At 41.3% G+C, this 23,910-nt stretch overlaps 1 protein-coding gene across 1 annotated transcript; it reads left to right on the top strand.

Annotated features, from left to right (window-relative positions):
• On the top strand, positions 1-23,910 carry LOC140740261 (vascular cell adhesion protein 1-like). The gene is made up of 5 exons (XM_073069378.1): positions 1-379; positions 6,482-6,760; positions 7,293-7,604; positions 15,077-15,367; positions 20,338-23,910. Exons 1-5 carry the CDS (start codon positions 331-333, stop codon positions 20,481-20,483), a joined length of 1,077 nt encoding a protein of 358 aa, XP_072925479.1. The 5' UTR covers positions 1-330; the 3' UTR covers positions 20,484-23,910.

The raw sequence follows: 23,910 nt of genomic DNA, 5'->3' as shown, positions 1-23,910 counted from the left end.
GAAGTTGACGCTGCACCGGAGAATTATGAGATTCGGAACTGATACTGAGAGTTGAACTGTATAACAAACTGCGCATTTTACACAAGGCACAACTTGTGATGTTCCAGAAGAACAAGGTGTTCATGAACCAAAGTTTTACTAGTCGATCGGTAGTTATGCAACTACTGTAGGTGTACGAATACGCGAGTCACGAAGGGGGCGGTCCGCGCTGTCACCTCTTAAACTGCTCGAAGCGCCAAGCTGATTAGTACTGCTTCTTCGTGTTAATTTTGGTACTTTTTAAAAAGTTAATCACATTCAGACCACGTTTTCGTTTGAGATTTGAGTATAATGTATTTCAGGTCGATTTTCCTTGTCGCTTTGCTCTTCGTGGTAACAGGTAGGTAAATTGGTTTTAAATATGATCAATATATTTGCACGGAGTCACGCAGCGTTAGAGAGTAACTGTACATACTAACTGTATATTTCGGATTGTGCGCTACTGAGCGGACATGGACCGGATCTCGTTTCCAATTTCCTCGGCAAAATTTATTTTGGCAAAAACATAAACTTTACGTTAACTTGAATTCCGCTGAAGAATGGCGAGGAAGATAGAAATGAAAACTAGGCACCGAGCAAAATAGTTGCATGATTCAGGAATTAAATTTAAATTTAAGAATATATCTCATTATTTTACTCATTAGGTCAGAAGCATTTTCATTCCGTTTCTCAGTCCCTGGTCTCTGTTCTTTCAGTACTCTCTACACTCGATCACTGTTGTGCGCTGGGATGAGTCTGACCGCGGGTCCGGTTTTGGCTCCGTTTACAACTCCGTATCTTTGCGTAAAACTGCAATAGCCTCCAAAGTGCACACAGCCCGAGTTCCTGTACTTCCTTCCGATATAACAGTCTGACCAGTCACCATAACGCGGCTGATGCAAAGTCTCCTCTGGAAACGCGTCAGTTCCTTTTCCCGACACAATTATCCAAGCTAAACAACAAATGAACCTCTTGGCCATGTCTACATGGTCTTACGTTTTGAGTTGCTGCCACATGATTGTCGGATTAGGTGTTTGTACTAATGAGCAGCTGCAAGGTTAATCTAATAAAGTTATCCACTGAGTGTATTCTGCCATCCCTTCATCATCACTGGGTATAAATCCTGAAATTCCCTGAAGGGCTGAGGCTGTTTCAGAAAATGGCTCAGAGGAAATTGGGCACCGTCTGTAGTTACTTGAAACATCACTGTCCAAAGTAGTGGAAAAACAAACAACTTCCTTCCCCTTTTGATGTGAAAAATTCTGTGCTTCCCGTTGTGGTTGTCCAACAAATCAATATCCCGTCCAATATTTTGATCTGTGGTCTGTTCTAAGACATTATGATTTATTTCAAATAGTTAAGAGCAAATAATTGGCTTCATCATAGAAGATGGATAGTTGTGGTGCTTTTCTGACTGGAGGACTGTGCCCATTGGTGTTCTATCAGTCCAGGGATCTCTTGTTTGTAATATAAATTAATAACTTGGATGAGCATGTGGGTGGTCTGATCAATAAGTTTGCAGAAAAATGGACGGAATACAAAGGGACAATGGCAGGAGTTACAGGAGATCAGCTGGAAATTTAGGCAGATAAGTGTGAGGAGATGCATTTTTGGACGTCAAATACTAGAGAAAAGTATACAATAAATGGCAAGACACTTGAGAGTATTGATGTACAGAGGGATATTGGAGTGGATGACCATTGCTCTGTGAAAGTGGAAAGGGCAGGAAAGACAGTGTGAAGCGTGCTCGCCTTCACTGGTGGGAACACCGAGCATGAACGTTGACAGGTACGTTCCAGCTGTACAAGACATTGGTTTGGCTATATTTGGAATATTTGTGTAGTTCTGGTCACCTCATTGAGAAAGGATGTGGAAGATTTGAATAGGTGCATAAGAGATTCATCAGAATGTTGTCTGGATTGTGGTGTATTATCTACAAGGAGAGGCAAGAGCATCAGATGCTGAGAGGCGACATGATAGAGGGCACGGATAGGGTAGAGAGTCATGTTCCTCCCAGGTTGGAAGTGTCATAGTTTTAAGGTGACAGAAGGTTTGAGTTGCCCTTGCAGAAGATTCATTTGGATTTTGCCAGACCATTCGTGGGCACAAATTTCTAGGCAGTTGTCGATGCAGCTACGAAGTGGCCAGATGTGTTTCCAATGGCCTCCACTGCAGCTTTGCACACTGTTGATGTGCTGAGAAGCCTCTTCTCAAGACTGCTGTTCCAGAATACTTAGTCAGTGACAATGGAGCACAGTTTGTTGTGGATCAGTCATTCCTGAAAATGAATGGAATAAGACGCATTACATCTGCACTATACCACCCAGCTACAAATGGTTTAGTGTAAAGTTTTGTCTAGAATCTCAAGAACGCTCTGTGAGCAATGTCATCAGAACACAGGACACTGAATCAGAACCTCGACAATTGTCTCTTTGCATATCGCAATGCAGCACAGTTCAAAACCAACAACTCACCAGCTCAGCTTTCCTGGGACGTCCCTTGTGCTCACGCTTGGATTTCCTCAATCCCAGTCTCAGAAGGAGTACGCAGGACAAGCAGCTGAGGCAAACTGAGGGCTCCTCAAACAAGGAGGCTCAATGTTTCACTCCTCGACACGCAGTCCTGGTGAGGGCTTCAGTGGTGATCCAAAGTGGGTATTTGGAAAGGTTAAGGATAGAATTGTACCATTCTTACACAATGGAGATTGCATCTAATGTCATCTGAAGATGACACTTTGATCAGTCAAGGAGAGCATCATCAATAATTTGAGAAGAAAGGTGTCCATAGCTGTTAGAACCACTCCGAGAGTCAAGTCTCACAACCATCATCGAGGACGCCCCAGAGCCCAAGATTGATTCACAGCCACAAAACTCACAAGCCAAGTAGAGTGACCCCCTTGTCAGGAAAGACTTTATCCCACAAGAGTATGGGACAAATGTAGTGTACAGTATTTAATATTTCAGTAATACAGGTTTACCACCGATTTTTTCACACCCTTGGGTCCTGAACCTTGTCAGATTAATGTTTTTGCCAGATTAAGAGGTCATGCAATAATAATGGCAAAATGGTCTGCAGAAGCTTAAAAATTATTAGTAATTAAACAAAACTTAAATGTAAATTTATTGATTGCTGTGCTTACAAAGAATGGTGCTTCTCGATTATCTTTTTAAACTCTTCATCCAGGCGAAGTTATTTCATGTGTTTTGATCTCTCACTGTGTGATTTTTCTTGCATCAAATAAAAATTCATTAGCTCTTGTTCTGTCATGAAGGTACATATCTCTAACCCTTTCATTAAATCACCCAACAGCTCAATTAACTTGTCAATAGTAAATCTTTCAGTTTCATCCGTTTCATAATCATCATTGCCATCTTGATCACTGGCAGTGTTTTTATCAGCATTCAGAGCACTGTATAATTCCTGAGTCTGTAAGGTGATGTAGAACAGGTGTTTTGTCATTGACAATCATCCACTCGTAGAGATTTTCTGCATTAAGACTACTTGCTATAGCTTTCAAAGCAGGTCCTGTAACACTTGTTGCATATGTGAGCAAGTCATGAACAACTTTCTCCCTTGGTACATGAAATCCTGAAAAATCATCGACAAACTTTTCTTCAGGCGCATTGTCAAATATCAAGGCAGGCCACAGCTTATACCAGCCATTCTTTAGTGTTGAATGTTTTAACTTCTCCCACCCTCAAGCAATGAACCAAAGAGCATCATTCATGTTAAAGTCTTTAATAAATGTCTGTACAGAATTGCTAGCATTCACATCATCGAACGGATGTTTCATGAAAAGTGAATGATACTTGGCCTTAGAGAGTACAGTATTCCTTAGTCTTGAGGTTGAATAAGCAATGTACAGTTTGGTGGTAAATACTCTGTAAAACCGTTATTCTTACACAGGAGTTCAGCTTTGGGGTGAGCTGAATAGTTATCCAAAATAAGAATTTTGCCTTTTAGATGTACAATGCGCTCTGGCTTCTGGCACAAAATATTTTTCAAGCCATTCTACCATAATATCAGTGGTAGACCAGCCATTTTTATTTGCACAATATGTTACTGGGTAAATTTTAACACCTTCCGGGGCCCTGGGGCATTTATTTTTCCTGCTTACCAGTGGTTTACATCTTGAGTACCTGCTGCGTTGGAGCACCCTAAAATGGTAACTCTGTCCTTAGATTGTTTGAATCCTGTGGGATCTTCTTCTATTGCTAATGTTTTCCGAGGTGTGCATTGCCAGAATAACGCAGTTTCGTCTGCATTATACACCTGTTCAGGACTGAAGCTTTCGGCAGCTATGAGCTTTGCAATTTCATCCATAGCTCCTTCCTGGTTTGCAGATCATTTTTCTCCACACACTTTATGCATGGAAATTCCATGGCACTTCTTAAACCTTTGAAGCCATCCTTCACTATAGTCACACACAAGTTCTAATTTAAGTTCTTTATGGAATAACTTAGCTTGGTTCATTATCATACTGCCGGATAATACGATTCCATCACTCCAATGCTGGCGAAACCATTCAATCAATACTCAATCATACTCAGTGCTCTTACCAAATTGCCCAACCTGCTGAGTTCCTCCAGCTTGCTGCACGTGTTTCATAGTTTTTCTAATGCTCATTTGCTTAGCAAATCACTGTTTGCATTGAATTGTAAAATTTTCTCTTTGGTGCTTTATATCATACACAGTTGATGAACCAGTGCCATACAAGTCACACAGCTTATGCACAGAAACACCTTGGCGCAGTTTTTTCAATTTTTCAACCCCCTTAGATCAATACTGACTGATGTTTACATTTGACACTACCACCAGTATTTGCACTTATCTTAGAAGCCACAGCTAGGGTTAAAGTTATGTAAAGTAAACTCAAAATATTGGGACTAGCACCAAGTGCAATGTAGATAATAAATGGAGTGTGCTTTTGTCAAAATGAGTCTTGCCATAGATGGCACTGCGTGCACTACACACAGTGCCATCTGGTGGCTGCCCAATAAACTACGTCTTGTAATTTCATCCGAATTAAAAGAGGTGCTTCACCATCAGTTTCTGGAAAATCAGTGATCAACCTGTATTTGAATGAAGTTGTAAACATATTATTTGATTAAACATTCTTTGTTTGTTTACATAATTCATTATGGGTTACATGTAAGACATTTGTGAATAGCACAAGTCATTATAGAAAACCTACAGAACAATACAGGCCCTTCGGCCCACAAAGCTGTGCTGAACATGTCCTTACCCTAGAACTACGTAGCTTTACCCATAGCCCCCTATTTTTCTAAGCTCCATGTATCCACCCAGGAGTCTCTTAAAAGACCTTTTCGTTTCCGCCTCCATCATCATCGCCGGCAACCCATTCCATGCACTCACCACTCTCTGCATAAAAAACGTACCCCTGACATCTTCTCTGTACCTACCTCCAAGCACCTTAAAACTATGCCCTCTCGTGCTAGCCATTTCAGCCCTGGGGAAAAGCCTCTGACTATCCACACGATCAATGCCTCTCATCATCTTGTACACCTCTGTCAGGTCACCACTCATCTTCTATTGCTCCAAGGAGAAAAGGCCGAGTTCACTCAACCTATTCTCATTAGGCATGCTCCCCAATCCAGGCAACATCCTTGTAAATCTCCTCTGCACCCTCTCTATGGTTTCCATGTCCATCCTATAGTGAGGCGACCAGAACTGAACACAGTACTCCAAATGGGGTCTGACCAGGGTCCTATATAGCTGCAACATTACCTCCCGCTCTTAAATTCAATCCCACGGTTGATGAAGGACAATGAACCGTGTGCCTTCTTAACCACAGAGTCAACCTGCGCAGCAGCTCTGAGTGTCCTGTGGACTCAGACCCCAAGATCCCTCTGATCCACATATGTCACTACAATATATGTGGGTGCTTGATGAAACAAAAAGGAGAAGAAAAACTAAGTAGACAAATATCCCGGCTCCCGCACACTTCTCTTGATTCATTTCTGGAGTTACAAAGCATAACGTGGCGAATAGGAGAGAGGAAATGAAAAAGTGTCTGTGGTTGATGGGTCTTTGATTATGTTAGCAGCTTTACTGAGGCAGCAAGAAGTATAGTACAGATACAATGGGCTGAAGGGCCTGTTCCTGGGCTGTACTTTTCTGGAGTTCTATGGTCGAATGACATTCACTGAATCTTCAACCCATCTTTTAGAATTACTAGCCAGAGCAAACATCAATCCTGTTTCAACTTGTCAAAATATGTTGACATTTCTGTGCATTTCAGTTCGATATTCTCCAATTCTAGTTTACACTGGTCTGTCAACTTAATCTCTTCTCTTCTGAAAGTGTGCAATATCAGGAATCAGTCTGGTGAATCTCCTTTTCACTGCTTTAGTGGAAAGTACATCCACCGTTAGGTACAGAGATCAAAATTGCACCCAGAACTACACTAAATGTTTTCCATTTCCCTGTCTGTCTCTGGCAGGTAAACTGAATGGATATGAGGTTTCAGTCAAAGCAAACCCCCCAGCAGTGGAATTTGGACACTCTCTGGAGGTGACCTGCAGTACAACATGTAACAACGCAACGATCGTTGTGGAATATAAACCAGGGAAAACTCCCAACAGCACTCGTGGTGATAAGTGGATTACAGACCAATTTCCGAGTGTCCAGCAATGGGATTTCTCAGCGCCTTGTACTGTAATCTGTCGATCTGCAGGAGGACATGTAACAAAGGAGGACAAACTGGTGGTCCCAGTGTACAGTAAGTGAAATCTCTTGTTCTGAACACATCCCATAGCAGAGTATAACATGACAAAAGGCGGCAAAATACAATTATGTGTCATTTGAAAACGTTACACAGAAAGATGCTGTCATGTATCAAGTGAGGTAGAAAACGGCCTGCTGGGAAATGGATTTACACTTCACTCCCCCACAACGAGTTCACAGTCTGAAAGGGGTTTAGATATTGACATTGAACAGAGATAATTCTACAGAAATGGAGAAAGGAACGTTTGAGAGTGAACAAATTTGTTCTCAGGTTAAGAGTGTGCTGATATTTCACTCCAATGCTTTGATACGTAGTACACTGATCTACGGGGAGGTGTGAGGATCCAGTAGGTTAATGGATTTTCATAGCTGGGTTTCACAGTTACTGGGACAGATGAAGATTCTTCATTTGCTGTGGTTTGAAGGGGTTCTTCAAACCGGGAATGTCACAGGGTAGAAAGATTCACATGTAGTTGGGATACAGACTGTTCCAATGATTACTGTAATCCTTGATTCTCCTTTGACAGATCGAAACTTAAGTGTTGTTCAATCTCCTGATTTGATGGAAGTTAACAAACCATATCAGCTGGAGTGCACTGGCCCAAAGGTCTATCCAAAGAACAGACTCGTACTCACCTGGCTCAGAGGGAGGGAGGTTGTTCAACGTAATTACACATGGGACCTAGGTTTCCCGGAAGATGGTCCATTGAAGAATGTCATTAATTTCACTCCAAGTATTTCAGACGATGGACTGGTGTACACCTGCTTGGCAGAGTTGAACTTGGACTCTAACACGACCACACGGATCGCAAGCTCATCTGTAACTCTGCAAGTGCACTGTGAGTTCCACATTAATGATGTTTGCTCCTCCTTCTGAGAATAGATAAAACTTAAATACTTTATCGATAGTTAATACTGAGAAGGAAACCTACGACCATTTTTCATTGCTCCTATTTAATCTATTATATGAAATCTGTCAGGAAAATATCTTGGACACTGTTAAAAATGTTCAGTTTTCCAAAGTGTGGCAATAAATTGCCTGGACATTTTTTAACAGCCAGAGATTCTTAAAAATAGCTTGCCAATGTCTTGGCATCAATTTGTTATTTATGGACATTTGGGTCCAAAGTGGTAGCTCAGGCCCTGGCCTGACTCCTCTGTCACTGCAGAGGGAAGAAGCCTAAAGCAGAGCCTCATGGAGGGAAGACCATCTGACATCATGACCGATGTGAGAAAGCGTGGTAAAGTCAGATAGTTAAGGGTGCTGAAGGCAGCTTTCCATGATTACTGTACGAAACTTGACCGAACTTCTATGGGCCAAGAAATGTGTGCCAGGGCCTCCAGAAAACATATCTTGATTTACTTTGCGAGGCCTCGTTAGTGTGTTATAACTTTGGAGACATTCTGTACGGTGGTGAGTTTATCAGTTGAACAACAGGCAGAGACTTCAGCCACCAAACTTGTGGATTTGCCTTTACTTGTGGAGTGGTAGTTAATAGTGTTGTTCCTCTGCTGCTCAGTCAGCCACTCCCATGTGAGAGGAGTTCACATACTGTACAAGCAGAGTTATCATTTAAGTTCATGTGAGTATCATTCATACTCTACAAGAACACATTCCAATAGGTTGAGCTTCTCCCATGCACTCACACCTAATATTGGCCATACTCACTTTTTAACAATCAGCAGTGGTCCCTTTAGATGCTGTCCCTTGTGCCTGAAAGTCACTATACCATCCCCTTTTACTGGAACATTCTCTCCAGTATAGCCTGTCACTTTTAATTTCACTGGGTAAATCTTGCTCTTTACTTTGAGAGATCCATGGGTAATAGATACACTGGACTCTGGTGTCCAGCTTGAATGGAATTACTGTCTCATTCACAGTCACTGGAACAATCCATTCTGTTATACCAGCACCAGCAGTCTGTAGAGAATCCTCAAAGACTTCCTCCATTTCCTCACCAACAATGTGCACCTTTTTCTTGGTAGACCCAGCTTTGCAGCAGTTTGCGAAATGATTCTTCTTCCTACAATTATCACGGGACCGTCCACAAGTAGGACCTTTCTTTGGGGTATGCCTACCTCCACATTTTCTGTTTGAGCCTACTTCTTTGCTATGCTGCTACTTTGCAAAACACCTTGTGTCCCTCTGTTTTCACAGCGTGCACCTGTGGTTTCTGCTCTGTGTATCTCTTTCGCTTGTGCTCGCGTGGTCTCCGCTGCCCACCACGCGGCCTTTTCTAGCATCAGATCTTTTTCACAGAGCAAGCTTTTTCTGAGAACGTTATCTGGGATTCCACAACTATTTTGTCTCTGACTAGTGAATCTCTCAAATCTCCAAATTCACAGGATTCACTCAATGTGTGAAGCTCAGCTAAGCACTGGTCAAAGGTAGCACCTTGTTCCTGTTCACAGGAGAAGAACGTGACATTTTATTTGGGAAAAAATACTCCTCAAATTTTGTCATTAGAATGTCCAGTATAAAACTGTCTCATCAATTTGAAAGCTGTTATAGACGTCCAAAGCAGCTTTACCAATTATGTGTAGAAAGATAGATGCTTTCAATATTTCCTCCACCCGCCAGCTCTGCTTGGCACTAAAGATGTATTGAATTGCTGTTCGTAGCATTTCCAGTTGTCAGTTAGATTGTCGGTAAACTGTATAGCTGTGGGAGGACTTAGGTTGTCCTTAACAGAATTTTTCAGGCTTCTCTCACCTCAATTTCTTGCTGAACTTTGAAACAGTGTGATCTTTTTCCAGCAGTTTCTCTCTGTCGGACCGTAGCGTCTCTTTCTTAGTCACTCACCATATTCAATTATGCTTTGGATTTAGACCACATGCCAACTACTGACAGCAGGTTATGTTTGTTCTTCAACAAAGACAAACTTGCATGGGAAGAAATGCTAGAACTATTTTAGCTACAGAATACTACAGTCATGGCTTCTGCTCAACCATATTTTACACCATGAATTTGTCTGTTCACCACCAAGACTTCCAGTTCTGGGTGAACCGCCTATATTGCGCACAGGGAAATGAAATTCTTTTTTATGCACAGACATAACAACACATCTTCCCCTTTAAAGAAAACAAGCACAATAGTATGACCTCATAAACTTGCAAGGAACAACGATCCTTTCCAACAAAAATATTTACATTAACTTCAATTGTAATAAGCAAATATAGTCCCTTATTCACTCAGCTTCTTTCAATCCACCTCTGTGGTGGTTTAATGATACTCTGGATGTCCAGCCTGCCACGAGCATGTCTGTTCATCAACATGACTTCTGGCGCCAGGTGAATTGCCCACATTGCACACCAGAACTGCAGTTCGTTATTATGTACATATATAATAACACACCTGAGACATATGATTTCTCTAAACCAGGGGACTTTGAGAGATGGCTCAGATGCTTTGAGAGATTTAGGGTTGTATGTAATCACACCCAGGCTTCAGAGGAGCATCAATTAAGCACACTGATATACTGCAGTGTGTAATATTGAGTTGAAAGATGACAAAATCTGCAGCAGGGTCATGTAATATTGGGAGTGTGGATTCCCAGCTGTTCTAAAAGGAGCTCACAAACTCAGACCTTACTTGCTTGAAAGAGACACACTCGCCATTATTGATGGTTTGCTGCTAAAGGGCACCAGACTCATCATCCCTGCTTGTGTGCACACCAAAATCATCAGTCAAATCCACCAAGGGCATCAGGAGATCAAAAAGTGTTCCCTAAAAGCAAAGCAATCTGTGCTGTGGCTGAGTCTGAGCTCACAGCAGGGAAATTTTGTAAAGCAATTTGAAGCATGCAGAAACCTGCACAAAAATCCTGCTGAACCTCTCCATCCCACAGAATCCCCAAACTTTCCCTGGCACAGACATTTCCGAGCAGAAAAGAGATAAATATCTTCTCACTGTGATTACTGCTCATGTAATGTTGAGGTGTCCAAGCTGTCCTCCACATCCTCAACGGCAGTTATACAGCTCCTGAAGGCTGTATCCACTCACCATGGAATACCGGACACTTGCATCAGACATGGTCCAGAATACAGCTGCTCACAATTCAAAGCTTTTGTGAGGGACTATGAGATCAAACATGAAACAAGCAGTCCACAGTACCAACAGGCAAATAAATTACATACTTGTTACAAAGGTGGAATGAACCCAAGTGCTGAAGACGGGCACGGAGGCCGAGTAGGGAGGCGGTATGATCATAGTGAGTGCAGAATTGGTACCAAGGGTGTCTTTACCCGGAGTCTTGGTCTTAGTAGAGAATTCAGGAGTGATGCTAGACTAGAACTGATAGTCCTAAGAACCATGGAACAAGGTTACTCGTACACGAGTCAACCAATGAACTGGCAGCTCCTTGTTGTGGTCACAGGGTTTTTATACTGCATTTGATGATGGAAAGCAGGTGTTTGTAGTTAGTGGAACCGGGGAATGATTGAGAACTAAATGAGGTGATTGGGGCCCAATTCCTGAGGAAAATAGCTAGGTGGGCAATTGCCAGAGGGACCATGACAATACTATGGGTAAAGCGAACTGAATCGCTCAATTTCAGTGACTACAATTTCAATGCACTTCTACAGACAAGAAGTACATACAAAGTTTCTCTTGCTTTTTCAAGAAGGGGAGATGTAGTGATAGTTTATAGTGTTATTCCTATGCCACTCAGTCAGTCTCTCCCATGTGGAGGAGTTCACATACTGTACAACCAAAGGGTTATCAATAAAATTCAATGAAGCATCCTGCATGCTGGCATCCTGGTGTACCCTGCACTATCCCTCTATAATGAACATAACTTTTACCTGCACGTATCTCAGTCAGGGCAGCACGTGAGCATCCAGCACAGTCAGCACAGACTAGGCTTGTTCTCTTGGGGATCTCACTTTGGTAATGGTGGCCTAAATTTTATAGGATGAAAAGATATCTGCCAATAGTTTGCAACAATTTAGAGAAGTATCTTTGCCTTTGAAGTCAGCATGCAGCACAATCACAGATCCACTAGATTAAGATGTATAACACTGGATTTATTTTTTCAAAAATGTTGCTTCCTCTGCATTTTTTTGTTTATGGTAGACCACTTGAAACTGAACATAAATATAATTTCAGACTACTTGTATCACATAGGAATTTGAGAAACAAGAAAATAACTTTTATGGAATTATGCATCTAATTGACAATGCTTTGCAATAGTTCAACTAAGCTAAAAACATTGTGTTGTTGATTTGCATTTGTACTCAGTGTCTGAGGTTTCTCACTTTAGTGTCCAACAATAATCATCCAGCATTGATGGATTCCAGTTGCCCTGATACCATTTCTCCATGACCACAATGTCCTGGTGAAACCTTTCACCGTGCTCGTTACTGACAGCACCAAGATTTGCAGGGATGAAGTCTAAATGGGAATGCAGGAAATGAATCTTTACTGATGTGTTGCACTTCATGGTTTTGTTTGCTTGAAGCATGTTGTCAACCGGCTGTATGTAGTTTGTTGCTCTGTAGTTGCCAAGTAAAACTTCAACAACATCTTTGAATGCCTTCCATGCAATTTTCTCCAGTCCCACCAGAAGTTCCTCAAATTGCCTATCATTCACGACCTGTTTGATTTATGGACCAACAAAAACGTCTTCCTTAATCTTGGAATCTGTTACTCTGACTTGAATTATGAATTGAAGTAACAAATATAGGCAATTTCAAAAGTACCAGTCCGTGATAAGGAAATTTCATGATAGTTTTCATGATCGGCAGTTCAAAATCCATTAGATTCATGCAAAAGTATTCAGGAAGCAAAGTATTTGTTGTTCAATGTTTCTTAGGGTGTCCAGTGCTAGTCTTTATGTCTGTGAAATATGGTGTCATTACACAGTGAGATCTAATGAAGAAAAAATATTGACCAAGACATCCTGAAGAATTCTATTGCTCTTCTTGAAAATGGTGTTTGCTATTCGCAAAACTAGCCCTTAAATCAACAGCACCTACAATAATGACATACGCACTTAGTTTCAAACAAGGAAGTCAACCCTAGATTTTGCACTCATGGCTTTGGAATGCAGTGTGAACCCAGAACCTTTTGACCCAATACCCGACAATCAAACCATAAGCCACAGATGGACACATAGCCCTTGAAGATTGATAACAAAACGTTTTTTTTTTCAAAGCATAGTATCTAACTAACATTTTCTTCTCAGCAAAGAACACAAATATTCTGTGATGATTCATACCACTCCAACTATTTCCTGAAATAAATCACGTGGGGTGGGTGCACAATGGTGCCATTTCCATCACATTCCAGTTCCGAGTGTTGCTGGGAGCAAGTACCCATTCCAGAGTTCATCACTTGCTGAGGATTGTCAGAAAGGGGATCTGCTTTGTCTGCACCAATATAATTTAAAGGAGGCCTGCCAAAGCCTGGTGCTAGGAACCCTATCTGTATGTCCCATTTAATTTATCTTCCTCTTCAGTCCCTGCACACTTATCAGTTTACACCCCACTACTAACTGCCAATGTCCCATCCCTGATCACATAACCCTGAGTTCTCAATAAAGCGATCTTGGAATCGTTGACCCCCAACCTATCATTCAGCTTTTCAGCAGCACATCCTCGTTCATTATTTGCCAGTGTCCAATCTTTGTCCACACACTCTCCCAATTAAAATCCTTCCCCTTGCACTCCACGTCAGTCCACACGCCAAATCTTACCACATCTGGTTTTGGACTCCAATTCTGTTTTACTTTAGTGCGTAGAGTATGGCGACAATAAGGAATTTCTTGGATTCAAACAATAATGATTTCTTATGGCCATTTGTCCCCCCTGCTACCAAAGTCCAAGTGTGGGTTCTAATCATTTCTGACCATATAAGTAGATATTCCATCTGGGTACCCTCCAACCTAATTGCTTGAATATGAATTTCTCCTTCTGGTGAACAAAAATTCTCCTCCACATCTCATCTATTTCCCACTCTGACTTCTTCTCACCAGTCTGTTACTTCCCCCAGGTCCCCTCCTCTTTCTCTTTCTCCTATGGTTCATTCTCCTCTCCTATCAGATTCTCTCTTCTCCGGCCGTTGATCTTTCCCATCCACCTGACTTCACCTATCACCTTCCAGCTAGCCTCCTTTCCCCTCCCCCCCCCCTCACATTTAAATTCAGGTATCTCACCCCTTACCTCTCAATCCTGATGAAGGGTCTTGGCCTAGAACATCAACAGTTTATTCTTTTCCATAAACAAGAGAAAATTTGCAGATGCTGGATATCTGAGCAACACCCACAAAATGCTGGAGGAACTTATCCTGACAGTGGAGGAGGCCACACTTAGGTTGGAGGAACAACACCTTATATTCTGTTTGGGTAGCCTCCAACCTAATGGCATGAACATCGATTTCTCAAACTTCCAGTAATGCCTCCACCCACCCCTCACTATTTTGCATCCCCTTGTCCATCTCTCATATCATCTCCTTGCTCACCCATCGCCTCCCTCTGGTGCTCCCCCCCTCCCCTTTTTCTTTCTTCCATGACCTTCTGTCTCTTTCACCAATCAACTTCCTAACTCTTTCCTTCATCCTTCCCCCTTCAAGTTTCACCTGTCACCTGGTGGTTCTCTCTCCTCCCCTCACCTTTCAAATCTAATCCTCTACTTCTTTTCTCCAAAGGGTTCGGCCCGAAATGTCCACTGCACTTTTTTCCACCGATGTTGCCTGACCTGCTGAGTTCCTCCAGCACTTTGTATGTATTGTTCTGGATTTCCAGCATCTGCAGAATCTCTTGTGTTTATGATATACACATAAGTATTGTGTTATTTTCACACTAAACAAAACATAGTATTCTATAGAGTGATACAAAATAATTAACTGGAATAAACTTCAAGCAATAATGCACTTCGAACTTCACTGCAGCTGAATAAAATTCAGGTGATCTGAACTGCCCATTCGTAGGTGGGTCAGAGTTTAACGGATCATCACTCTTCAGGTAAGGTCATTTATGTGAAATTATAACTCTGCTTTATTTCTACACAGACGCTGCAAGTGTCTTATTGACTGATTTCCAATCATTCTCTGTAGCTCTGTCAGAGTTGAATATGTGGTTTTCTTTGTGCTTCTAGTCTGTTGATGTGGAGTATCAGCAAGGCCAAGGAGGAGCTTCTTGAGGCCCTGATGAAGGGTCTCGGCCTGAAACGTTGACTGTTTATTCCTCTCCATAGATGCTGCCTGGCCTGCTGTTCCTCCGGCATTTTGTGTGTGTTGCTCTGGATTTCCAGCATCTGCAGAGTCTCTTGAGTTTCTAATGAGCGGCTTAATTTTCCGTTTTTGCTCTTCCAGATAAACCTCAAAACACAATCATGTCAGTGAATAATAAAACCACATCCGAGTCTCTAATATTCCTGAGAAAAGGTGATGAAGCCGTAATGACCTGCAGTTCAAGTGGAAACCCCGCAGTCACGATACAGTGGAAATACCCCCATCAGGGCAGCAAGTTTGGGTCTCATTCTTCTGAGGTTCTCCGCATTTCCAAAATAACATCAGAACATGGAGGAGTTTACACATGCACAGCTACAAATCAACTTGGAAATGATAGTAGGACAGTGATCATCAGCATCAAGGGTGTCAAAGGTTTGTTTTCCATCTTTCTAACAATTCATATATGAGAATAAAAAACAATTTGAAGACAGGAGTTCAGCCACAGAAGAACCGCTGTTTAAAAATACATTCAAGGTGATTTTGTTTGTTTCTCTATCTACCTGCCTAGCTCTAGATAGATGGATAGAGTGGCGCAGTGGTGTAGTGGTTAGCACAATGCTTTCAAGTATAGGTGACCCGGGTTCAATTCACACCGCTGCCTGTAAGGAGTCGGTACATTCTCCCTGTGACTGTGTGGGTTTCCTCCGGGTGCTCGGGTTTCCTCCCACAGTCCAAAGGTGTGCCAGTTGGTAGGTGAATTGGTCATTGTAAATCGTTCCATGATTACGGTAGGATTAAATTGGGGGATTGCTGGGCAGCATGATTTGAAGCTCCAGAAGGGCCTATTCAGACAGACACACAGACAGGCATACTTTATTGATCCCGAGGGAAATTGGGTTTCATTACAGCCGCACCAAGAGTAGTGTAGAAATATAGCAATATAAAACCATAAATAATTAAATAATAATAAGTTAATCATGCCAAGTGGAAATAAGTCCAGGACCAGCCTATTGGCTCAGGGTGTCTGACACTCCGAGGGAGGAGTTGTAAAGTTTGATGGCCACAGGAAGGAATGACTTCCTATGCCGCTCAGTGTTACATGCTGTATCTCAATAAATAATTAAAATAAATCTACCTATCCAGCTATCTACTATCTAATACAGTGGTGCTCTGGCAGGATAGATTAGAGGGCTCGTCTAGGGAGACTATTTGGGTGGAATTGAGGAATGGGAAAGGTGTAGTAACACTTATAGGGATGTATTATAGACCACCTAATGGGGAGCGAGAATTGGAGGAGCAAATTTTTAAGGAGATAGCAGATATTTGTAGTAAGCACAGGGTTGTGATTGTGGGAGATTTTAATTTTCCACACATAGACTGGGAAGCCCATACTGTAAAAGGGATGGATGGTTTGGAATTTGTAAAATGTGTGCAGGATAGTTTTTTGCAGCAATACATAGAGGTACCAACTAGAGAAGGGGCAGTGTTGGATCTCCTGTTAGGGAATGAGATAGGTCAGGTGATGGAGGTATGTGTTGGGGAGCACTTCGGGTCCAGTGATCACAATGCCATTAATTTCAATATAATTATGGAGAAGGATAAGACTGGACCAGGGTTGAGATTTTTGATTGGAGAAAGGTTAACTTTGAGGAGATGCAAAAGGATTTAGAAGGAGTGGATTGGGACAATTTGTTTTATGGGAAGGATGTAATAGAGAAATGGAGGTCAACTAAAGGTGAAATTTTGAGGGCACAGAATCTTTATGTTCCTGTTAGGTTGAAAGGAAAGGTTAAAAGTTTGAGAGAGCCATGGTTTTCAAGGGATATTGGAAACTTGGTTTGGAAAAAGAGAGATATCTACAATTAATATAGGCAGAATGGATTAAATGAGGTGCTTGAGGAATATAAAGAATGTAAAAAGAATCTTAAGAAAGAAATTAGAAAAGCTAAAAGAAGAAACGAGGTTGCTTTGGCAAGTAAAGTGAAAATAAATCCAAAGGGTTTCTACAGTTATATTAATAGCAAAAGGATAGTGAGGGATAAAATTGGTCCCTTAGAGAATCAGAATGGACAGCTATGTATGGAGCCAAAAGAGATGGGGGAGATTTTGAACAATTTCTTTTCTTTGGTATTCACTAAGGAGAAGGATATTGAATTGTGTAAGGTAAGGGAAACAAGTAAGGAAGTTATGGAAACTATAACATTTAAAGAGGAGGAAGTACTGGCGCTTTTAAGGAATGTAAAGGTGGATAAACCTCCGGGTCCTGACAGGATATTCCCTAGGACCTTGAGGGAAGTTAGTGTAGAAATAACAGGGGCTCGGACAGAAATATTTCAAATGTCATTAGAAACGGGGATGGTGCCGGAGGATTGGCATATTGTTCATGTTGTTCCATTGTTTGAAAAGGGTTCTAAGAATAAACCTAGCAATTATAGGCCTGTAAGTTTGACGTCAGTGGTGAGTACATAAATGGAAAGTATTCTTAGAGATGGTATATATAATTATCTGGATAGACAGGGTCTGATTAGGAACAGTCAACGTGGATTTGTGCGTGGAAGGTCATGTTTGACAAATGTTATTGAATTTTTTGAAGAGGTTACTAGGAAAGCTGATGAGGGTAAAGCAGTGGATGTTGTCTATATGGACTTCAGTAAGGCCTTTGACAAGGTTCCACACGGAAGGTTAGTTAGGAAGGTTCAATCATTAGGTATTAATATTGAAGTAGTAAAATGGATTCAACAGTGGTTGGATGGGAGATGCCAGAGAGTAGTGGTGGATAACTGTCTGTCAGGTTGGAGGCTGGTGACGAGTGGTGTGCCTCAGGGATCTGTACTGGGTCCAATGTTGTTTGTCATATATATTAATGATCTGGATGATGGGGTGGTAAATTGGATTAGTAAGTATGCAGATGATACTAAGATAGGTGGCGTTGTAGATAATGAAGTAGGTTTTCAAAGCTTGCAGAGGGATCTAGGAATAATGGTGCATAGACCCCTGAAGGTGGAATCTGATGTGGATAGGGTGGTGAAGAAAGCTTTTGGTATGCTGGCCTTTATAAAGCAGAGCATTGAGTATAGGAATTGGGATGTAATGTTAAAATTGTACAAGGCATTGGTAAGGCCAGATTTGGAGTATTGTGTACAGTTCTGGTCACCGAATTATAGGAAAGATGTTAACAAAATAGAGAGAGTACAGAGAAGATTTACTAGAATGTTACCTGGGTTTCAGCACCTAAGTTACAGAGAAAGGTTGAACAAGTTAGATCTTTATTCTTTGGAGCGTAGAAGGTTGAGGGGGGACGATAGAGGTATTTAAAATTATGAGGGGGATAGATAGAGTTGACGTGGATAGGCTTTTTCCATTGAGAGTAGGGGAGATTCAAACAAGAGGACATGAGTTGAGAATTAGGGGGCAAAAGTTTAAGGGTAACACAAGGGGGAATTTCTTTACTCAGAGAGTGGTAGCTGTGTGGAACGAGCTTCCAGTAGAAGTGGTAGAGGCGGGTTCAGTATTGTCATTTAAAGTAAAATTGGATAGGTATATGGACAGGAAAGGAATGGAGGGTTATGGGCTGAGTGCAGGCCAGTGGGACTAGGTGAAAGTAAGTGTTCAGCACGGACTAGAAGGGCCAAGATGGCCTGTTTCCGTGCTGTAATTGTTATATGGTTATTATTACCTATCTACTATCTCTTTATTATTATTATATGTATACACAGTTTGTATTCTTTTTCACATTGTAAGTCTTTGTGTGTAGTTCTACATTGATTCCATCATGTTTCTTTGTTCCACTGTGAATGCCTGCAAAGAAATTAATCTCAGGGTAGTATGTGGTGACATAAAGGTACTTTGATAATTCACCTGCTTTGAACTTTGAGGTGTACTAACTCGCTCTTGAATGCTGCCTCATCACAACCTGTGATTCATTCAGCAATAATTGTGTCATCAGCAAATTTGTAAAAAGGTAGGTTTTATTGAGGCAATATTGCAAAGATGGAAGTGAGGAGCCATGTTATGCAGAGAATAAGACTGCTGGAAGATCAGCCTAGAATCAATATACCAAGTTCCCAGTCATTTCAGTACAGACCTGTACAGGCTGGAATAGCAATGGAGATAGAAAGTTTGTGATCAGAACTGAGAGCAATGGCTTTCCTCTTCCCAGGAAATTTCTGCCTTTTCAGCAGTGAAAATCTCCCATGCAATCCTGACAAATCGACGATGGAGGCAGAAAATGAAAAGAAATAATAAGCGAACTGAAGTATAGGAGAAGCAATTAGCAAATTGATAGATATCCCAAAGAATGATCTGTGGTTTGGGGAGAATGAAACAAAATAAAGAACAGTGGGAACAGGTGAACTGGATTGATTAATATACAGGGCTGCACAAACCCTTAGGCACACACTGTATATATAGCTAGGCTGCCTAAGACGGTATTTGTTAAAGTGGAGCAGAGAGCAAGTATGCAAATCTGGCAGGTGCAAAGAACATTGGGAATGGTGAGGGCGGACGGGTGTGGAACAGGTGACGGGGGGTGGTAGAATGGGTGTAGACACACCCAGTCTGATTCACCAGGGCAGGTCAATTGATTACAAACCATTGGCTTATTGATTATTACAGAATGTCTCAATGGTGCTTCCCACTCACTTCCCTCTCCCATCCCCTTTTCCCAATCATGAGTCCCCTCCCCAACCTCAGTTCACAACTGAGACTCATATCAGAATCAGGTCTATCATCACTCACAAAGGTCATGAAATTTGATTTTCTTTTTGTGGCAGCAGTGCAGTTCAATACATAAAATTACTACAATACTGTGCAGAAGTCCCAGGCACTATCTATCTATCTAACTATCTATATATATATATATATATATATATATATATGTGTGTGTGTGTGTGTGTGTGTGTGTGTGTGTGTGTGTGTGTGTGTGTGTGTGTGTGTGTGTGCGCGTGCGTGCGTGCGTTATTTATTTACCTATTTATTTTAATTTAATTTATCTAGCTGTTTATTTATTTATTTAGAGATACAGGGTGGAATAAGCCTTTCCAGCCATTCTAGCCGCCCTGCCCAGTAAACCCCAATTTAACCCTAGCCTAACCACAGGACAATTTACAACAACCAATTAACCTACAAACGGGTACGCCTTTGCATTGTGGGAGGAAACTGGAGCACCCGGAGGAAACCCACACATTCTATGGGGACAGCACAGAAACTTCTTACAGAAGCTGCCAGGGTTGAACTCTGAACTTCAACATCCCAAGCTGTAGCAATGTAACACTAACCACTACAATAGTGTGATACACACCCTATTGAAGATATGGATTTTTGGATGTTATTTGAAGTTGAATAAAAATGGATTGCCCAGGAAAAAAAATCAATAATATGTACTTTTATTACTATTTTCACAGATGAAAAATGGAAGATGGCGCTGATTATTACAGAAATTGCATTTTTTCTCTTTGTTATATTGGTTCTTGTCTGCTGCTGCATGTTATGCGAGGCCTCAAGAAGTGGAAGCTATGAAGTTCAGGAAAGTCTATCGGACTTTAATTAAATACAAGATGAGGAAAAGAAATCCCTTTGTATGAATTCAGTGAATAAACTCCAGAGATGACAGCTATTCCAAACAAGTTTAGCGAATATCAAGATTCAAGGCTCAAGACTGTTTATTATCATTCTTCAGTACTCGAGTGTAAAGGAGAACAAAATGATTGTTACGCCAGACCCGATGCAGCATAAAAAAGCATAATGAACACAAAAAGCATAAAGAGCATGCAAAATCACAATAATTATAAATACGACTTGCCATCTCTCTTGCTATTGCAAGGCCCTGTTGGACATTGATAACGTAAGATAGCAGGCCTATTTCCCTTGTCTGGTGGTGCAAAAGGTGGTGAGGAAGCTGAATAGTCTTGGTTGTAGTGAGGACTAGGCCTCAAACCGTAGGTTTGCCTATTGCTGTAGTGCAGAAGAGGGGACAGCAGAGTCCATGCTTGGTTGGGGGCTGGCCTCTCCTGTGCCCGCCAGTATTGGATTGGTGGAATGCTTGCATGCTATACGCACAATTGCTGAGAACTGTACCGTTAATTTGCAGGACATGTTGCTCAGGGTCTTGGGCTATATACAGTATGTGGTTTTTTTGCATGACGATGGTTTTTTTGCTCACTGTTTTGTATGTGCTGTGTAAGTTTTGCATCTTGGTCCCAGAGGAATGCTGTTTCATTTGGCTGTTTCCATGTATAATTAAGCGATAATTATACTTGATTTGAGTTGATTTGAAGAATAAAAGCAAGCTGATAAAACACAGTGTACAAGTAACTGTTGCATACATGGATTGATTGCATGTATATAAAGTGACATTAGGTTATGTGGATGTAGTGGACATTGGGGGTTAATGGGTGGAGGAGTTGACTGTTCTGATGGCTTGGAGAAGTACCTAATTTTGTGTCTCATGGTCCTGGGGTGGATGAAAAGAAATAAACATTAGTCCAAAATAATCTATTACTCTATATCAGTATCTGTATCATGTTTGTTATTCAAAATGATAATTGAATGTGGCATAAAGACTCACAGTACCAATTATTCTAACCAAAGTTCAAAATAACTTTTATTACCAAAGTACACATATGTCACTACATACAACCCTGAGATTCATTTTCCTGCAGGCATACTCAGTAAATCTATAGATTAGTAATTATAACAGGATCAATGAAATATCAACTAGAGTGCAGAAGACGACAAACTGTGCAAATCCAAACATAAATAAACAACAATAAATAATGAAACATGAGATAATGAGATAAAGAGTCCTTAGAGTGAAATCATTGGTTGTAGGAACATTTCTATGATGGGGCAAGAAGGTGGAGTTACCCCTTTTATTCAAGAGCTTGATGGTTGAGGGGTAGTAGCTGTTCTTGAACCTGGTGGTGTGAGTCCTGAGGCTCCTGTACCTTTGACCTGATGGCAGCAGCAAGAAAAGAGCATGTCCTGGGTAGTGGAGATCTCTGATGATAGATGCTGCTTTCGTGCAACAGTGTTTCAGGCAGATGTGCTCAATGGTTGGGAGGGCTTCACCTGTGACATACTGAACCAAATCTACTGCCTTTTGTATGATTTGCCATTCAAAGACATTAATGTTTCCATACCAGGCCATGATGCAGCCAGTCAGTACATTCTCCACTGCACATCTGTAGGAGTTTGTCAAATGCTTTGTCAAATTAACGAGCAGGTGTACAGGTGTGTCTAACAGAGTGGCCACTGAGTGTATGGGTCTCAACTCTGTTTTTATCATTTGCTGTTTATTGATGGTCCCGGTGCTGAAATGTTCAAATAAATTGCACCAGTATCACTGACATAATGTGTGCTGATGGTCTGAGAATTCTATTCCCATTTATGGGAAAAGGTTACAGGAACATTTCTTCCAATTAAATAAAATAATAAGGAAAAGACATGGTCATTGATAGGCGGCAGTGGGGCTCCAGTTCTTCACTTGGAGGATTGTCAATAGTTTCAGGTCCCTTATCTAGGAAAGGACATGCTGACACTGGAGGTGGTTCAAAGGAGGTTCACAAAAATGATTCTGGTCTGGAAAGACTTGTCATATGAGGAGCATTTGATGGATCTGGGCTTCTACTCTCTGGAATTCAGAAGAATGAGGAGGTGACCTCATTGAAACCTATCAAATAGTGAAAGGCCTTGATAGATTGGAGGTGGAGAGGATGTTCCTAACGTGAGAGAGTCTAAGACCAGAGGACACTGCCTCAGAACAGAGGAGGGTCCTTTTAGAACGGAGGAGAGAAGGAATTTGCTTAGCCAGAGAGTGGTGAATCTGTGGAATTCATTGCCACAGGCAGCTGTGAAGGCCAAGTCATTGGGTATATTTAAGGCGAAGGTTGAAAGATTCTTGTTTGGTCGGGGCATGTAGGGTTATGGGGTGAAGACAGGAGATTGAGTCTGAGAGGGAAAATGGATCAGCTATGAGGAAATGGCGAAGCAGACTCAATGGGCCAAATGGCCTAAATTTATTCCTATATCTTAAGGCCTTATGGTCTTATACATTCCTATAACTTATAACTTGGCTAGGCCAAATTTACTTTCCAATACTAATTGCTTGAAATGAATGGCTTGCTGGGTCATTTCCAAAGGCTATTAAACATCACGGTGCTGCTCAGTTTAATAGTTTTGTGCAAGTAAACAGATTAATATTTTGATTTTGTTTTTTCTCTCAAAACATTACCAGATTATATTGTGTTTTGATGTTAGAGATAAATCAATGGAAATATTAAAAATAATTTCTCAAAATGTCACCTTCAAAATAATGTCAAATATAAATTTAACAATTTTAGCTTCTTGGTTTTGGTTTACCAACACATCACTGTATACTCAGACCTGTCAGTTATAATGGTAAAGAGGACATTGGGCTACTGAATTTGTCCAGTGGGCCTGAGAACAAAGCAAGACCTGAGGTTTGATTGATGTAAGGGCTGGGCCGATTTGGAAAGGTCAGGTGTGGGCTGAATCAAGGCAACAGGGCCCAGGCCTAAGGACATATCGAAGCAGCCAAGCCCGAGTCCGAGAGTGAGGAATGTCCTGAGATTAGGACAATTTAAAGTGCCGGACCAGATTGAAAAGGTCAATGTGTCAGGGCTGGAGATGAGGAACAGACCAGTCCAGCTCAATGCTCACGAGGTTCACTCATATCTGCACTGAACTGAGGCTACAGCCTGCAACTAACGGGCTCCTGAATTGACTGCAATGATGACTGGCTTCGTGATTATGGACTCACTTTCGTGAGGTTTAGTTGTTTACTTGATTTTGTAGTTTGCACCATTTGTTTTTATTTTCTGCACAGTGGGTGTTTGGTGGTCCTTTTTTAAATAATTCGATTGGGTTTCTTTGTTTTGTGACTGTCTGTAAGGAGATAGATCTCAAGGTTGTATAAAGTAAACATACTTAGATAATAAACGCACTTTGAACTTTGA

The sequence above is a fragment of the Hemitrygon akajei genome, chromosome 16 (genome assembly GCF_048418815.1).
Source record: "Hemitrygon akajei chromosome 16, sHemAka1.3, whole genome shotgun sequence".
NCBI lineage: Eukaryota > Metazoa > Chordata > Chondrichthyes > Myliobatiformes > Dasyatidae > Hemitrygon > Hemitrygon akajei.
Note: the sequence above shows the minus strand (reverse complement) of the source record. Positions and strands in the feature narration are given on the sequence as shown.

Excerpts from the sequence above, each read along its gene's own strand:
- LOC140740261 (XM_073069378.1), top strand. The coding sequence starts at position 331 with ATGTATTTCAGGTCGATTTTCCTTGTCGCTTTGCTCTTCGTGGTAACA. Across the intron at positions 380-6,481 it reads TTTGCTCTTCGTGGTAACAG|GTAAACTGAATGGATATGAG; the intron begins GTAGGTAAATTG and ends TGTCTCTGGCAG. Across the intron at positions 6,761-7,292 it reads ACTGGTGGTCCCAGTGTACA|ATCGAAACTTAAGTGTTGTT; the intron begins GTAAGTGAAATC and ends CTCCTTTGACAG.